Below are 17,686 nucleotides of genomic sequence, written 5' to 3'. Positions count from 1 at the left end.
TTTCCAGCTCCTTAAGAATGTCAGCCAACTCATCCTGTGTTTGAGAACAGCATTCACAGTTGGGCTGCATTTTGGCTGGTGAAATGTATTTCAAGGCAGTGAAAAAATGATTTTAAATTAAAGCCTTGGGTAATCTTTTAATTGTTGAGCTAAGAAGTTGCTAATCGCTTATAAGAATTGAAGCAAATACAGAAAATGAATTTATATTAAGACAACACAGAAATCCGTAGTAAAAATGAGTAGTTTCCTATAACATTTTGAGGTTAATTATAGCTGTTAGCAAACTTGAATACAGAGTTAATTTATGATAAATACAAATAATATACAGGACTACTACTCTTTACAGGAAAACTAAATGTAACACAATATGTTAGTCAGAATATTTGTTACAGTAACTAAATCACAAACACTGATTTTCTACAGATTACTCATAGATTATGCAATGGACAATGACAGCTTCTGAAAATTCGCAAAAATGCATGTTTACTTGCATTTATATACAATGAAATTTAGGGATGATGTATTCTTGGGCTGAAGAAGAATTTTTTGCAAATTATACTTTATCCTAAGGTATATGATGATATTTACAATATAAGAGTGAATAGTCACTGATAGCCTACAGACAAAAACCAGCAGATATCGACAAAATATGTGTAATAGTCAAATACTATGATACATCACTGTCCTGTTCTGAATGACTGCGGCTCTTTTTCAGAAAGCAGAGGAAGACATATTTCATGAAATATATTACACTTTGTTCTGTGAGGTAAGAGAAACTTCTTGACATTTCGAAGATGCTATAATGGTATGTATTGAATTGTTATTGTATAATAAGTTGATTAACTGTATTATTAATTAATTAATAACTACTTGAGTTGATAAGCATGTATTCATTAATTAAGTTTGTAGTTACAGAACAGTAGCACTCTCCAAACATGAAGGAACTAATAATTAGTGTGTCATATTAAATGCAATCTATTATGCCTTCTCATCGAGCAAAGCATGTGCTGTGAATAGAGCTGCTTGGAAAATTAATATTCAACTGTTCCCTAGAGTATTTAGAGGTATTTACATCAGTCAGTTCAGCAGCACCATATACTTTTACTTCAAAATCATCGTCTGGCTTTAGTTATAAGTATTGTGTTACAGATCACAGTAACAGCAGAGGGAGTGACTCACTTACTTTGGGCAGTGTGTATGTGTGTGTGTGTGGGCAGTGGGGGGGGGGGGGGGGGGGGGGGAATGGAAGGGGGGGGGGGGTTAAAGGGTTAAAAACACAGACAGATCATTGCTAACCTTAAAGATGAAGTGATGGATGGATGATGGCTAGGTATACAAGAGTTGCTATAACTTCTTATGTTTTTAACTTTCATCACCCATCTGTGGTCTGGTTTGAAAGCCCATCAGCCAGCATATATTTAAAGTGCCTGTTCACTGTTCATTTATTCATATATAAGGTAAACAATGCTCAATCATCATTCACCATTTTCATTACATTTAGAATGTCAGATTATTGAAATGATGATTGATAATTTATTACTTATCCTTATAACAAATATTATTCATTCAATAAAACCAATCTGTATATCAAGAGTGTCTCAAACTCACTTGTAATAACCACAAACATGCACACATTTCTACTTTTGTTTTAATTAATAGCATTTCATAATGAATTCTGATGGTAAGACAAGAAAAACTGAAAATATAAATACAGTAGCATGCTAGAAATAGAAACCAATGAGGAAGTTCTAACTATAATCCACTAAATTGTACTAAATACTAATTCATTACAGAAATATACTATCAAAAATGAGAAAGCATGCAGCATAAGTGAATGTAATTTTTATTTAACATGAAAAAATGAAGAAAAAAGAATTAGTTTAACTGATTACCCATTAATTTTCCTTCAGTCAAATTGTCATTCCATACTGAAAGTAATGTTGCAAGATCTCGTTGGCCAAGATTGATGTGTACAATTTCCATTCCACCATTTACATCATACAGAAGATAATCTCGATGCTGCTGTAGATAAGGACCCGGTGTGGGTGGTAAGTTAGTCATGGTATGATGGTAGGCAACCATTCGTTTGATGTCAAGCCTTGCATTTAGTGGTTCCAATATTGGTTCCTGCATAAATGAAATTAGAGCTACTTAGAGTTGCAAAAATATAGTTATACACATACTTTATTAAGGCTAAGCCATGTAAAGTTGTAAAAAATGTATCCATCAGCTACAACAAAGTTCAGAATTTTGGGTTATATCATGTGCTTACAATAAACATAAAGGCTTCTTAACTGCTGCCATTTTCAACTAGTAGAACAAGAAGAAATAGATGACAAACTACTTATACAAAAAGAGGTAAAAGAAAATTCTCACCAATTATAATTTTTTCCATTCCTCTTATTTTTTCCTCATGTTTCTCAACTTAATAACAATATTGATTTGGAATTTCAAAATATGTAAAACTGAAATTTTAAATGAAATGAATAAATGTAGTTCTCTCTATATTTTGAAGTACCACTGTAACAAACCAGTGGCAGCCAAAAATTAGTGGTGAGTTTCTATGTGTTCTGTTGAGTTACTGTTTCAGCATAACACAGAGAAGAACATCATAAATCAGTCACACGGAGAAAATCTGAGAGATCACATCATCTACAAAATACTCATTGCATACTGGTAGCCTGTAGACTATAAGGTGTAGTGTGCAAAAATTTTGTAGTGTGCAAAAATTTGTCAAGTTAATGGTTGGATTGTCTTGCAGAGTTTTTTAAAAGCAGACCAAGTTCTCATTATCATTTCATTAGTTTATTGCAACACTGCCTACTGTTAAATTTTGTGCATGTTTTACACAATCTTCTGAACAGTCACCAAAGAAATTTTTGTACAATATGTACTGGTTCTTGAAACTTTGTAAGTAGGCATTCAATGAGTAATTGGCATCTATTTTTAAGCAGTATTTTTAATTTTTGTGATGTTCTCCACTTACTCAAACAAATCTGTGATCATCTGTGCCACATTCCTTTATACAGGTCCAGTATCAGTTGTTTGTCTTATTTGGTATGGGTTCCATCAACTTGGCCAATATTCTAGTATGGGACGTATAAGTGACTTATAAGCAGTCTTCTTTGGAGACAGACTGGCTTCGCTGAGTGTGCTGCCCGTGAATCTAAGTCTGCCACCTCATTCACTTGCGACTGAGCTTATTTTATCATTCCATTTATTACCAATACAAATCACCGACCCGGCTAGCCGCACGGTCTAATGCGCTGCTTCCCGAACGGGAAGGCATGCCGGTTCCCGACACCAATCCGCCAGGCGGATTTGTGTCGAGGTCCAGTGTGCCGGCCAGACTGTGGATGGTTTTTTGGGTGGTTTTCCATCTACCTCAGTGAATGTGGGCTGGATTCCCTTATCCTGCCTCAGTTACACTACGTTTATGATTGCTGTGCAAACACTGTCTGCACGTACGCATACACCACCATTACTCTACCATGCAAACATTTGAGGTTAGACTCGTCTAGGATGAGACATTCCCCAGGGGTATGGGGAGGAGGGTAGGGGGGGGCGATGTCCACTGGGGGCCGAACCGCATAATAACCCTGGGTTTGGTGTGGGGCGGTGGTGGGGTGGCTACACTGGTGTGGCCTGTTGTGGGGTTGTAAACCATTGAGGGCTATGGCAGGACGAAGCCTTTCCGTTGTTTCTAGGGCCCCGGTGTCAATACACAATACAATACACCCACACAAATTGTTACACCCAGGTCCTTGTATGAATTGACGGATTCAGTTGTGAGTCACTGATTTGTATTTGTAAGAAACTATGTTTCTGTGCACTATGAATCGCACGCTCTTATATTTCTGAACCTTTGAAGCAAGCTGCCGATCTTTGTGGAACTTATAATTTTTTTCCTGGACGTATGTGCAGCTCTTGTCAGACGGAATTTCCTTATAAAGTGTCCCAACATACTTACCTGTGGCAAGCCTCAAACTTGATCTGTTTGCAGAGAGTCAAGAGCAAGGAATAGCCAACAAATTAAGTATTAGATGTACTTACAAATGCAAGGCCATTGTGAAACCAGATGCCAATTGCAAAGCTGTAACTGCAGTAAGCCGTGAAAATATATTGGAGCTGAATACAAATGATTTCTCTGTTTCCCTCGCTGGAACAAACGACATAGCAACGAACAATACAAAGGAACTTACAGTTTCTCTTAAGTGAATATTGCTTGAAATGCTTTTTTATTCCAGTCTCTGATCACAAATGAATTCTTTAGACGATGACTGGTTTCAGTCTGTAATGACCATCTTCAAATCTTTTTACACCATGTCCTAAAGTGATACGGCCATACTGGCATCATCAAAACATATAAATATAATCAGCATAGCATCGTCACATAGATTTAAAATATGGTGTAGAATAGGCCACATCATCCACATAGTGATTATTGCCAACTAGCTACTATTGCTTGAGTTCAGAAACCAAAATGATTTCATTTTTTCAGTTGCACATCACCATGACCTACCAAACTGGTTCTGCATAAATGAAGAGGTACAAAAAGCAAAGAAAGATGTTCATAATATCTTCAGAGAGTTTAAAAATGCAACATTCATGGATATAAGTGAACTTGAAAGAAGATTCCACACAAATCACAGCCTCCAAGTCAAGAGACTGGGAAAAAAAAAACTCATTATTTGCAAGATTTTAGAAATAGTACATCAAAAATTATGTTCAAAGCAGGATACCTCTCATGACAAATGTGTTGTGTCTAATTCTATAAATAAAAAGTGTGTAGTAACAGAGATGACATCTCTCAAAACTGGAAGTGGACCATTTACCTTTGTGACAGAAACCTCAGAAACCGAACCAAAAATCACTCAGAGACTGACAGTACATATACAATGTCAACAGCAGATACCACACAAGGAATATGTCACAGGAAAAGTTATGCTAGCGGCCTGAAAACAGCAGCAGCAGTTCCAGCCTCTCCTGTGGAAATAAGTGAGGAAGAAACAGCACCAGTTGCAGTGTCTAACGAAGTGAGCTGAAGGAAAAAAGCAACACCAATAATGGAAACAACAGCAGAAGCAACAGGAGTCATCAGTCTCCTTAACAAAAGAAGAGTCTCACCACCAGCCCACCTGAAGATTTTTACTAGTAACTGGTATGAAGAAAACATTAAGGTAAGAAATAAAAAAAAAATCTGCCTTAAAGACAGATAAAGGAAAGTGAAAAAAAATCATTTAATGCATTGGAATATAAGTGGTCTGAAGGCAGACAGTATCAAAATTGAAGAACTACAAATTGCCCTTTATCATAGCAAAAATATCAAAGCTTATTTATTTATTTATATGGGCATTTACAGAATTCCAGGAAGTGCAGTAACTAAAACTTCATTGTCCAAACTCCAGTGTATTCTTGATAAACTTCAGAAAGGAAGGAGGAAAAACATCATCATAGAAGCTGATTTTAATGTAAATGTGATAAGTCTACACAGCGGCTCAAAGCAGTTTCTTGACATAATTCAGAACTCTGGTTTTAAACTAAATTTTTTTGAATTCACTAGAGAAAATGCCAATTCAGCTACTTGTGTAGACCGCATCTTAACAAATTACGTGTTCAACAGTGAAAACCAGTCCTGTTTAGACTAAGGAATTTCTGACCATTCTGCATTGTTATTCAGCTGCCAGAAAAAAATAAACCAGTGATAAGAAAGGTATTATGAAAAGAGACTTCAGTAAAAATAACTTGGACCTATTCCATGACAAGATAGATCCAGTGAAATAGCCCATAAATAATAGTGTGTCAAGCACTGAGAACTTTGATGATTTTCTAAGAAGTTTTCTAGAGGTCTTCAATGAATCAATCATTCCCACCTAGGATCTGGCACCAATCTAATGCTCGAAAACAAGAGCTATATGAAGAAATGAAATTGTTGACTATGTGAGACATTATAAAGTTGCATTTAAAAGTGCTGCTAAGGCTACCAAAATAATGTCAAATAATAAGTTCATTTTAGGACATAAGAATAAGCCTAAAGCCGGTGAGATACAATATCACAAGGAGTCCCTCAAGACTCAATCTTAGGGCCAATACATAAATGATTTACCTCTTAATATCAATGCCAAGCCAGTCATGTTTGCTGATGACACTTCTGTACCCCTTGAAAAACAAACGTGGGAGAGATTTCGGATGGTGTTATAAACAAACTAAACAACTTAGATACATGGTTTCAAAAAATGGCCCTAAACTTAATTTTTCAAAGACCTTGTTTAGACAATTTAGAACCAAACAATCAAAAATCAGTGACATCAGTATTGTATGTAAAAATCAACTTATGGACAAAGCTCAGTCCATTACATTCTTGGGACTAAACTTGGACAAAAATCTAAGCTGGCAAGCACATATAGATTATTTACGTAGAAAATTAAACAGCCTTGTCTTTGCAATGGATGTACTATCTGGTATAACAGACATAAGCTGCAGAAAAGTTGTGCACTACAGTTACTTTGAATGCAAAATTAGATTTGGTTTAATTTGTTGGAAAATTCAAGCTACATGTCATGAATCGTGCTACTTCAAAAACGAATTATTAGAAAAATGGGTGCTGCCCCTCCAAGAACATCTTGCTCTCCATTATTCAAGAACCTAAAATATTATCTATCCCTGCATTGTATATACTTGAAATTATCATCTTTTTACATATCAACCATGAGCTAACAGAAGGAAACCATTTCAAACATATGTACAATACTAAACACAAAGACAATTTCATGCTTTCACAACATCACTTAAAACTCTACCAGCAGACATCCCAGTACATGGGAAAGATAATTTACAATAAACTCAAGGGTAGAGATGTACTGAGCATGGAGAGAGGTTCTCCGAAGAGAAAACTATATGATCTCCTGATGGAAATATGTTACTATTCAATTGAGTAGTTTATGAATGATGAAATCACCATTTGAATAGCGAGACTGTTTAACATCATAGAATTGTGTACAACATTGTGTAGGGCAAGAGTGGGAACAGTGAGATGCAAAAATTGAAATCCAAATTACACTTTAAAAAAATCTTTATTGGTTTATTATCTTATGATGGAGCTACATCAGGTGAATAAGGTGGGTGTGGCAACAATTCATACCTTAATGCATGTAATTTTGCCATGGCAATGGCACACTTTTGATCCAGATTCAAGAGTTGCGGCACCCATCTTGAAGATAACTTTTTCATTTCTAATTCTTCGGCTAAAATGTGACATACCCTTTCAGATGAAATCTGGAAAGTGTGAGCAATTTCATGCACTTTCAATCAGCAATTCTCCATGACCATTTTGTGCACTTTTGCAATGATTTCTGGAGTAGCGACACATCTTGGCTGACCCCTGCGCGGATGATTATCTAAGCTCTCCCAACCAAATTTAAATTCATTTGTCCACTTGGCAACAGTTAAATATGAAGGAGCAGAGTCCCACCAGCATATTCCAGAAATCAACATGAATGTCCTTTGCTTTCATACATTTCTTTATGAAGTACTTAATCACTGCTCGAATCTCGTTTTTTCCGTCTTCACATATCACTATGCCAGAACAACAACAGAGCCACGTCACTGCCACAGCTCTCTTCCAAGAGCACTGATGTGGCACATGTTTACAGGCAACAGTCCAATGAATAACACATGAACAACTCATTGTGCTAGTGCTGACTTCTCATGGTGATTCCAAGCACTTTTCAAACCACCCTCATACTTAATACATTTTCTAGAATGATTTAAATCGAGGCTGTGTATACATACCTGAATTTCTAGTGAGCCTGCTAATGTCATTACTGCTCTAGAAACTTGTGCAGACTGCAGCCTTACTAGAATATTGTCTATCACAGGCACTGCTGTAGAGCTTGTTGGAGATAGACCACTCCTTGTAGATGCAATATTTGTGGAACTAGAAGATAGCTCTTTGAAGAAGTTTTCCACAGTTAGTTCACCTGAAAACCAAGGAAAAATGTTTAACAAATATTACTATGTGCTACAGTTCATTGGGTATCTTATTCAACAAAGTGAAGGTTCAAAATTTGAAAAAAAAAAAATGCACTGAAAATAAAAGTAGCACCTTACATGGGGATTTATTTTAATAATCACAGGCTCTCTCATTATAAAAAGGTAAATACTATTTCTTAAAATTTATGGACATTAGGTATAAAATTAGTGCACTTATAAGGTTTTGATACTATACTACATGGTTATTGAGGAATATCTTCACAAATATGCAACTTATTGAAGTTTTCTTTACAGGTACAACTTTTCAAGAAATTAGCAGGGGGCAGAGCTCATTAAAAATCCTCACAGCTTTGTGTTCAGAGAAGAAGACTTTCTATGTACAAACTTCATTTCTTTATCAAGCAGTCAAATAGGTTCTCAAGATAAATAATGGACAATCCAAAGAACAGAGCACAGTTTGTAGACAGGATGAAGTCAAGAGTTGAATCAGGGATAATAGAGAGAGGTAAATACAATTGAAGAAAGGCTGTACTTATTGAAATGTACAGTTCAAATTGGACCCTCCAGGAGAGATGAATATATCCTGAATACCAGTTTTATGGGAAATGGGGGATAGTGGAATAATTTGAAGATCTTCTAAGGCGCAAATGACATTTTATACTGAAGGCTATATTAGGGATAGACGCCAAGCAATCTGCTATTGATGGTTTCAAACTACATGAACCAAGCAGAGACTGAAACACGAACAGAAGCTAATTCCAAAAATGAAGTTTGCAAGAGTCTCTGTTAATGTAGATGTGGAAGTTAGTCAGGTAATTTCTCTCTCATGTTTCCTGACTGGTTATTGACAGAATGCTGGGCTATGCTGCATCTTTGTAGTAACTTTGCTCTTAGACTCTTTCCCAGATATTCTTGTAGGGTCTCACATTGAAACTAACAACTCAGGTTCTACAACATTCCTAATTTAAGATATATAGAAATCCTAACACAAAAATAAGGTGCTGTAAACTGGCTGGATCTTTTTTAAACATCTTAAGATCATGAAATTTAGTTTAGTAAAAATAAATCTTATCTTATATATTACAAGTTGTCTTAGAATGCATAAATATAATATTTCATCTTGCCATGCTGTTTGTTGTGGTCACACTTCACTAAAAATGCAATGGCAGAGGACAAAGACATACTCATTTTTCAACTTATGAACATCTTGTATCATGGCAGTGTCTTCTGCAACTTTGTGATCAAAGAATCAGAAGAAATAAAGGTACCTGACAATATAATCAATCAGAACAGTGTTTCCCACTGATGATATACATTAGATATTGTAACGTCACAAATCTTCCAATATCATTTCCAGGTGACAGCCAGATAGACAGCAGAAGAAACAGACTGGTAGCCCAGAAACAGTTAACACAAGAAACTTCTCAGTTCAGTTTAAAAATGAATATTAAGCAAATGGCAAACTGTGTTAAAATCTTTCTTGCAAATTAACATACCTCTCTGTCCTGGACACGCAAATTTTCTATGACACTCAATGCAGAGTCAGGAAGTTCCTATCAGTGTGAATCACTGTGGTAAGATTTCATGGCAGACAGTGGTAGCTCAAAAGTAGTTGCAGCTGTACTTGTTATCTTGTACATACTTAAGAAGGCTTATGCTGATATAACATACATGGGCATATCAGGGTGAGCCTGAATGAGATATTGGAGCAGCATTGACAGCAAAGAATGAAGAATATTGTCACTTTAATAATTCAACAAGGGTAATGCAATGTTTCAAGGCAGGTTAGTTTGCTGAAACAGCAGACCCAGCAGTACTGCACAGACTCATGCAACAAGGGGCAATGCAGATTTCTACACTGACAGTGACAGTGGTGTTTTAGAATATGTGAGTGAAAGTGGTGCATATGTAAAACAAACATACCACTGCAATCTACAACTACATAAGTTTTCTAACAAAATTATTTTCAATCTCACAGTTCTACCAGGATGACAGAGCTATGCCAGATGAGGTTGTCACATGGGCTTGTCAGCAGAAGTCACTGGTTTGAGGTCATGGCAGGGCAACAGCTCAGCACAGTAAGTCCCTCCCAGACTTAGAACAATAGTCCATCACATGTATACTTCAGCAGCACAGCCTATTTCTGCCCAGGGGCAGTGGCTCCCTCTCCACATGCACCTGCAGGCTCCCACCTTGCATCAACCACCTGCTCACATCATCCTGGCTCATAGCTGCCCCTCCCTGCACTCCGAGGGCACTACAGTTTGATATCAGAATATGCAGCATCATCTTACTCAGCATGATGTCTGAACCACCACCTACAGTGCCAACATGGTGTGGTGAGTGATGAATCATTTGGTTATGTTTTGGAGGGTGTAATAGACATGGAAGTGAGGCGTAAATGTCATTGTAATTTAAAGGTTACCTTGCTTAGGCCTGACGAGTTGACTAACTTTTCTGAGTTTAAGAGTAACTAAGAAAGCAGTAATTGGTGTCTGTAAGATGTACACAATGTAACTTCTTGGGCACACTGTGCCATCCTCGGAGTCAGTTCCTCTAACCTGTTATACGTGTCATCGATATGGTCGTATTTCAAGTAGGTGTAGAGAGTCTAGATGTCTCATGATATGATGTAAAGACTAGTTTGTAATGACAGTTTAGAGCCAGAAATAGTAAAGGTGCTGTTAGAAAAGGTAGCTTGGGATGAGCAGTTAGCATTGCTTCAGGTACCACGACATGAGGTGGATCAAGCTGCCACACAATTACTTTTTCCTTTTTATGGAAAATCATCTGAGGATGTGAGGTCATTTTTAAAGGACATTAAGAAATCAGTGGAGTTGCGTGGTAGAGAGAGAGTCAATCACTGGGAGTAGCAAAACTGCGACTAATGGAGGAACTCTGAAAAGATGTAAGCTTTATGGAGGCATTAAAAAATGCAGCTAACTTTGAGTATATGGAGAAGGTTTTTTTTTTTTTTTTCAAAGCTGCAAAGAACAGAATAGTGTGACGTATTTTTGAGAGCAGTTGAGTGCTATTATGAAGAAGTCTGGAGAAACTGTGGGAGATCACAGTGGCAGGATATGGAAATGTAACGAATACACATAGGAGTTAGGGCAATGTGATGCAACAAATGCAGTTATGTTATAAGAAGCTGAGCAGGGGGCATCTGATAATTTTCTGATGGGGTGTCACTGACAAGTCAAGAAGGGTGTGTACAGGTGCACCAAAGGACCTCCATTCTGCTAGAATTAAGAGGAGTTTTGACATCAAGCCTGTTTCTAGTATTTACAGACATTCAGTAAGAGTTTATCCTTTCATGAGATACATCTAATCATGCTCTGGAACATGTCTTAAGCAAGGAAATTAATGGTGAAGATGATCCTGTAGCCTTTGCATTGAGACAGCTGAATGCAGTGGAGAAGAACCAGTCAGTGAAAGAAAAAGAGATGTTGAAGCTCATTGTATAATGTCATGTATTTAGATGTTGCTTTTGTGGAAAAAAATTACACATAGTGGCCAACCACACAGCTTTGAAGTGATTATTGGGACTGAAGGACCCATTTAGCAGGCTGACATAGTGGGCCCTGAGTACGAAGTAGTAAACAAGGCAGGGGATAAGCAAAGGAATGTAGATCCATTAAGCAGGAAGGTAGTAGTGTTGAAAGATCTGGGCCATTGTCTTGTGGAGTGGCAGGCAGCTCAGAGCACTGACACTGATAGTAAACAATACAGGACCCAATCACAGTTTAGCACATGTGACAGACTGGTTTGTATGGAAACAAGGCTAGGGCCATGGGAAGTACTAACAGTGATGTTTAAGACACAGATTTTAAAGGGAGCATATGATTACACATTACCTGCTCATGGAGGGTGTGCCAGCCAGAGTGGCTGAGCGGTTCTAGGCGCTACAGTCTGGAGCCACGCGACCGCTACGGTCGCAGGTTCGAATCCTGCCTCGGGCATGGATGTGTGTGATGTCCTGAGGTTAGTTAGGTTTAAGTAGTTCTAAGTTCTAGGGAACTGATGACCACTGCAGTTAAGTCCCATAGTGCTCAGAGCCATTTGGACCATGGAGGGTGCAGAGCAACAAACTAGAGGGTACCTGAGAGATACTGGCAGAAGCAAAAGAAAGCAAATGTCAATCAACATGTTAGAAATTGCATGTAGTGTGCACAACAAGCTGACTTGAATCATACACAAGTGCCATTGCAGAGGCTACTAGAAGCACTGAAACCATCTGAAATGCTTGGGATTGACGTACAAGGACCAATCAAACATACAGCAGCAGGAAACTGCTTTGTATTAACAATTACAGATCCCTTTTTATGGTACATAGGGCTGGTTGCTATGCCAAACCAGCAGGAAGTGACAATCACACAGGCAATGGTTAACAACAGGATGTCAAAGTTTGGAGTGCCAGGTAAGATAACTACAGACCAGTGTAAGAATTTCATTTCAGAGTTATTGAAGGAGCTGTGCCAGTTATTGCATATGAAAAAGTTAAGAACAAGTCCTCTTCATCCACAGGTCAATGGTAGAATGGAACAGGTACATAGAACAACTGTAACATGTTATGTTACTACACGAAAGCACAGCACGGCAACTGGGATACGTATGTAAAGTATGTTGTGGCAGCATCTCATTCTCTCATTCAAAGTACACACGAGTACTGTTTGTCCCCATATGAGGTGGTGTATGATCAGAAAAAATGCCATCACCATTCCATCTTGTACAGGAAAAGAGAGGTAACGATGGGGAGTCCATCCATGAGGTTGTCAAAACAGTACTAGAAATATGGAAATGAGTATAGATGGCAAATACAAAGGCGTTAGAGAACTAGAAGGAATCAGTGAAATGAACAACAAGTTTACCACAACATAAAGTAGGACAATGGGTGACGTTATGCAGTCCATACGTGATGAAAATGAAGATGAAAGAGTTCATCACAAGGTATAAAGGACCCTGTTAGCTGGTGGAGACTACTTTGCCAGTAAACATGAACTACGATAGTACATGTTACACATCTAAAGCCTTTTCGAAGTAGAACAGAGTAAATTCCAGGAATTTCAATGGTGGAACTGGAGAAGACTGTGAAGAGAACAAATCAGAAGAAGATAAAAGATGTATATTTGTAGTGAATAAGTTATATTCGTTTTTTCTGTCATTTTTGTTGTATGTAGTTGGGCTTGCTAGTGGATGCGGTACGTCAAAGGTAATAATGGAAGTGAGGCAGGTCATAGCAACAGCAGAAGAGAAAACTGACTTATCACAATTTTGTCTTATAATATGATTCCCGGTAACAGGAAGACATGCACAATTTGAGTGTTACATTGGTCATATATGCCGAGCAAGTGGTGAGTTCCTGCAAAGTTTGTGCAGGTGAGGATCTGTGGGACATTATTAAATTTTGGAAGATGGTAGCAAGCATGCAGTAATGACAGAGGAGGAGTTACAACACTGTTGCAAGAGGACTGTTATGGTGTGTCTGAACTGGGCAATACAAACCAACCTGAGCACATGCCCGATTACAGGAATCACGCAAGTGAATGTCTCACAACCAAAGTTGTATTGGCCAGATGAACCTTTGAAAATTATTGCCAACACATAATACAGAATTTATAAATGAAACTTTAGAGTCCGATGTAATACATTCCCTGGATTGCTGTGGAGTAAGGGCACTCCTCAGCTTATCACTAAATGTAACATGATGAGCAGTTCAGAGAAGGATAACATTATGTGACAGTGCTTTCGAGTCCAGTAATAACCAGTGCCACAGTGGCTCTAATTTTACTGTCCATAGAATTAATTCTTCTGAGGTGGAGAGCTGACTGTTGGCATAATCCACCAGTAGACAAGATTTTAGTAAACTGGTTCGATACAGCATAAAATGGTATTAGTGATCATGACAAAGTTGTAGCATCAATGATTAACAAAGTACAAAGAACAACTAAAACAAGCAAAATGATACATATATTCAGTAAACTAAATAAAAAGTCAGTAGACTCATATTGCAACGAGGAATTTGAAACTTTCAGCACAAGGCACTGGATAGATATGTATGCAGTAGAACAGTTCATAATGGGAGGAGATTTTACACTGAGTTTTCAGCTGAGTTAGCCCCTCTTCTAACTATACTATATCACAAATCCCTCAAACAGAAAACTATATCCAGTTCTTGGCAAAAAGCACAGGTCACACCCATCTACAAGAAGGCAAGTAGATGTGATCCACAAAACTACCTTCCAATATTCTTGACATCAATTTGTTGTAGAATCTTAGAACACATTATGAGTTCAAACATAAAGAAGTATCTTGAACTCAATGCCAACCAGCATGGATTCCAAAAAGATTGATCATATGAAACCTGACACACTTTTCTCAGATGTGACATACTGAAAGCTTTGGATCAAGGCTGGCAGGTAGATGCAGTATTTCTTGATTTCTGAAAAGTATTTGACAGAGTACCACACCTAAACGTATTGTCAAAAGTATGATCATATGGGGTATCAAGCAAAATTAGTGACTGGATTGCAGACTTTTTGGTAGGGACAATTTGGCATGTTATCTTGAATGGAGAGACATTGTCAGATGTAGAAGTAACTTTGGGTGTGCCCCAGGGAAGTGTGCTGTGACCCTTGTTGCTCATGTTGTATATTAATGACTTTGCAGACAATATTAACAGTAACCTCAGACTTTTTGCAGGTGATCCAGTTACCTATACTGAAGCCCTGTCTTACATAAACTGCATAAATATACCATCATATCTTGATAAGATTTCAAAGTGGTAGATTGGCAACTGGCAACTTGCTTTAAATATTCAGAAATGTAAAATTGTACACTTCACAAAAAAGAAAAAAAAAAAGAAAAAATCCTTAGTATCCTATGACTATAATTTCAATGAGTCACTGTTAGAATCAGCTAACTCATACAAATATCTGGGTGTAACACTTTGTAGGGATATGAAATGGAATGATAACATACATCCAGTTGTCAAAAAGTAGGTGGAACACTTCAGTTTTTTGGCAGAATGCTGAGGAGGTGCAATCAGTCTACAAAGGAGATAGCTTACATATCACTCATCCAACTGGTTCTAGAATATTGTTCAAGTGCGTGGGATCTACACCAAATAGTACTAACAAGGAATATTGTGCATGTACAAAGAAGGGCAGCACAAAAGGCCCCATTTTTGCTTGATTCATGGGAAAGTGTTACAGACATACTGGAGAAACTGAACTGGCAGACTATTGAAGATAGATGTAAACTAACCCAAGAAAGTCTACTAACAAAGTTTCAAGAACCGGCTTTAAATGATGACTCCATGAATATACAACAACCCACTATGTATCGCTCACATAGAGATCATGTGTGTAAGAATACAATAATTACAGCATCCACAGAAGCATTTAAAAACTCATTCTCCCTAGACTCCATATGTGAAGGAAATGAGAAGAAACTGTAATAACTGGTACAACATGACATACCCTCTGCCATGCACTTCATGGTGGTTTGCAGAATGGAGATATAGAAGAGAGAGTGAGAGTGTAGTCTTGCAGTGTGAATATGGAAAATATGTACATTTTTTCAGGATTTAAAGAAAAGGAAGCAAGGGGACAAGTCATGAAGGTTAAATTCCCAGTAGCACAAAACAAGTGTGATAAATAGACTCAAAAGTAAAGTGCTTAGTAAGTAAGAGTGGATGAGGAATGTAACCCATGTGGGCAAGCCCCCAGCTGTTTTGGTCATAAAACTGTCACTGTATTTTGTACAAACAAATAATATAATATGAAACTGGTATTAAGGTCAACCTGAGATATATGGTCTCATTTGTAGAAGGAAGCAATATAGCACCATATCAGTGTGAGCCTGAACTATGTATTGTAGTAGCTCTGACAGCAAACAAGCAAGGGATGTTGTCACTGTAAAAATTCAACAAAGTCAACACAGTGTTGTGAGGTAGGTTAGCTTGCTGAAAAAGCAGACTCAGCAGTATTGCATCAACTCATGAAGCAAGGAGGGGCAAGGCAGATTTCCACACTGACAGTGGCAACAGTGCTTTAGGATACATGATTGGAAGCAGTGCCTATGCACAACAAGCATACACCTGCTGTCTCTAAGCGCTGGACTATTGCAATAAAATTATTCTCAGACATGCAGCTTTACCACAATGACAGGCTCTGCCAAATGAGGCTGCCACATGGACCTACCACTAGAAGTCATTAGTCTGAGGCCATGGCAGGACAATAGTGCTATGCACTAAGTCCCTGGTGGACTTAGTGCTACACCTCATGCACATCATCTTCTGCCATCACAGATAGGCCCCTAATCATGGTGGACATCCCCGACCACGATGCAGTCAGGTGCCATCCAGGTCTGCATGAGATTTGCCGCAATCAGGTGCCATCCAGGTCTGCATGAGATATATCATCATCTACTACATATTACTGACATGGGAACCACATGTCTGTATTATGGAATGAGTCCAGCAGCACGCCAAGGAGACTGTGTCACAATCATGCAGCATGTAAGCAGCCAGCCAAACAGCCAGCTGGCCACTGACCTGGTTTACTATGTAGCACAGATGTTTCCATAAAGCACTTGTTGCATTTGCAACTGCCTTTCTCTGAAGCCCCCTGTGCTCCCATCTCCACTGTCCACCTGCATCATCCTGACTTATAGCCACAGCTCTCTGCACTAGGAGTGCTATAGTTTGGTGTCAGAACTTGCAGCATCATCTTCACTCAGCACAGAATCTGAACCACCACCCATGGTGCGAACACAGTGTGGTGAGTGATGAACCATGTGGTTGCATTTTCAAGGGTGTAACAGATGTGGAAATGAGATATGACTGTCATTGTAATTTAATGGTTACCCTGTTGAGGCTGGAAGTGGTGACTAACTTGTAGAGTACAGAATTTGTGTTTGTATGGTTACACTATGTAATTTACTTGAGCATACTGCACCATGCTTGGAAGAGTTCCTCAAACCTGTTATATAAGTCATCAGTATGGTCATATTGCAAGGCAGTGTAGAGAGTCTAGGCAGCTCATGATATGACGTAATGACTGGTTTGTATTGATTTTTCAGAGTCGCGATTTCTGTTTGTATTATTTTGTGTAATGGGGAGTAAGAGTGTCACAATGGCAGATTCAGGGATGAAGGATTCCCCAGAGCTGAACAGCAGATAATAAGCAGCTACATGGACAGTTGACGGCTTTAACAGCTAGGGAAGAACAGTTAGCATTGCTTCAGATACCACAGTTTGAGGTGGATTCAGCTGCCACAGGATTAACTGTTCCCTTTTCTGGAAAATCATTTAAGTATGTGCAGCCGTTCTTAGACGACTTTAAGACGTTCATAAAGATGAGTGGTTAGACTGACAGTGAATTATTGTATGCAGCAAAATTGTGACAAGTGAGAGATTCAACAACATACATAAGGAGCACAGAGGCATGAAAGAATGCAGCTTAATTTGACTGTCTGGAGAAGGAGCTTTTACAAAGATACAAAAAAACAATAGTGTGAGGTATCTTCAGAAGTAGTTGAGCAGAAATGTGAAGAGGCTTGGTGAAGCTGTGCAGGATAAGGATATATAATGAATGCACATATGAGTTGCGACAGAGTGATGGAGCAATTCCAGTTTTGTAGCAAGAAGCTGAGCAGAGTGTGCTTGATGCTTTTCTGGTGTGGTTGCCAT

General features: G+C 38.2%; 1 protein-coding gene across 1 annotated transcript in view; it reads right to left on the bottom strand.

The window, feature by feature from the left end:
• LOC126183816 (intermembrane lipid transfer protein VPS13A-like) overlaps positions 1-17,686 on the bottom strand; it is a 681,615-nt gene that overhangs the window by 457,317 nt on the left and 206,612 nt on the right. Inside the window, exons 23-24 of the mRNA XM_049926066.1 lie at positions 7,792-7,979; positions 1,893-2,127 (exon numbers count right to left, since the gene is read on the bottom strand). Of these exons, the coding sequence (XP_049782023.1) occupies positions 1,893-2,127; positions 7,792-7,979 (423 nt within the window). The remainder of the gene's footprint in view (positions 1-1,892; positions 2,128-7,791; positions 7,980-17,686) is intronic.

Source organism: Schistocerca cancellata, chromosome 4 (genome assembly GCF_023864275.1).
Source record: "Schistocerca cancellata isolate TAMUIC-IGC-003103 chromosome 4, iqSchCanc2.1, whole genome shotgun sequence".
Lineage (NCBI taxonomy): Eukaryota > Metazoa > Arthropoda > Insecta > Orthoptera > Acrididae > Schistocerca > Schistocerca cancellata.
The sequence above is the reverse complement of the archived record's forward strand: the minus strand, read 5'-3'. Positions and strand labels throughout refer to the sequence as shown.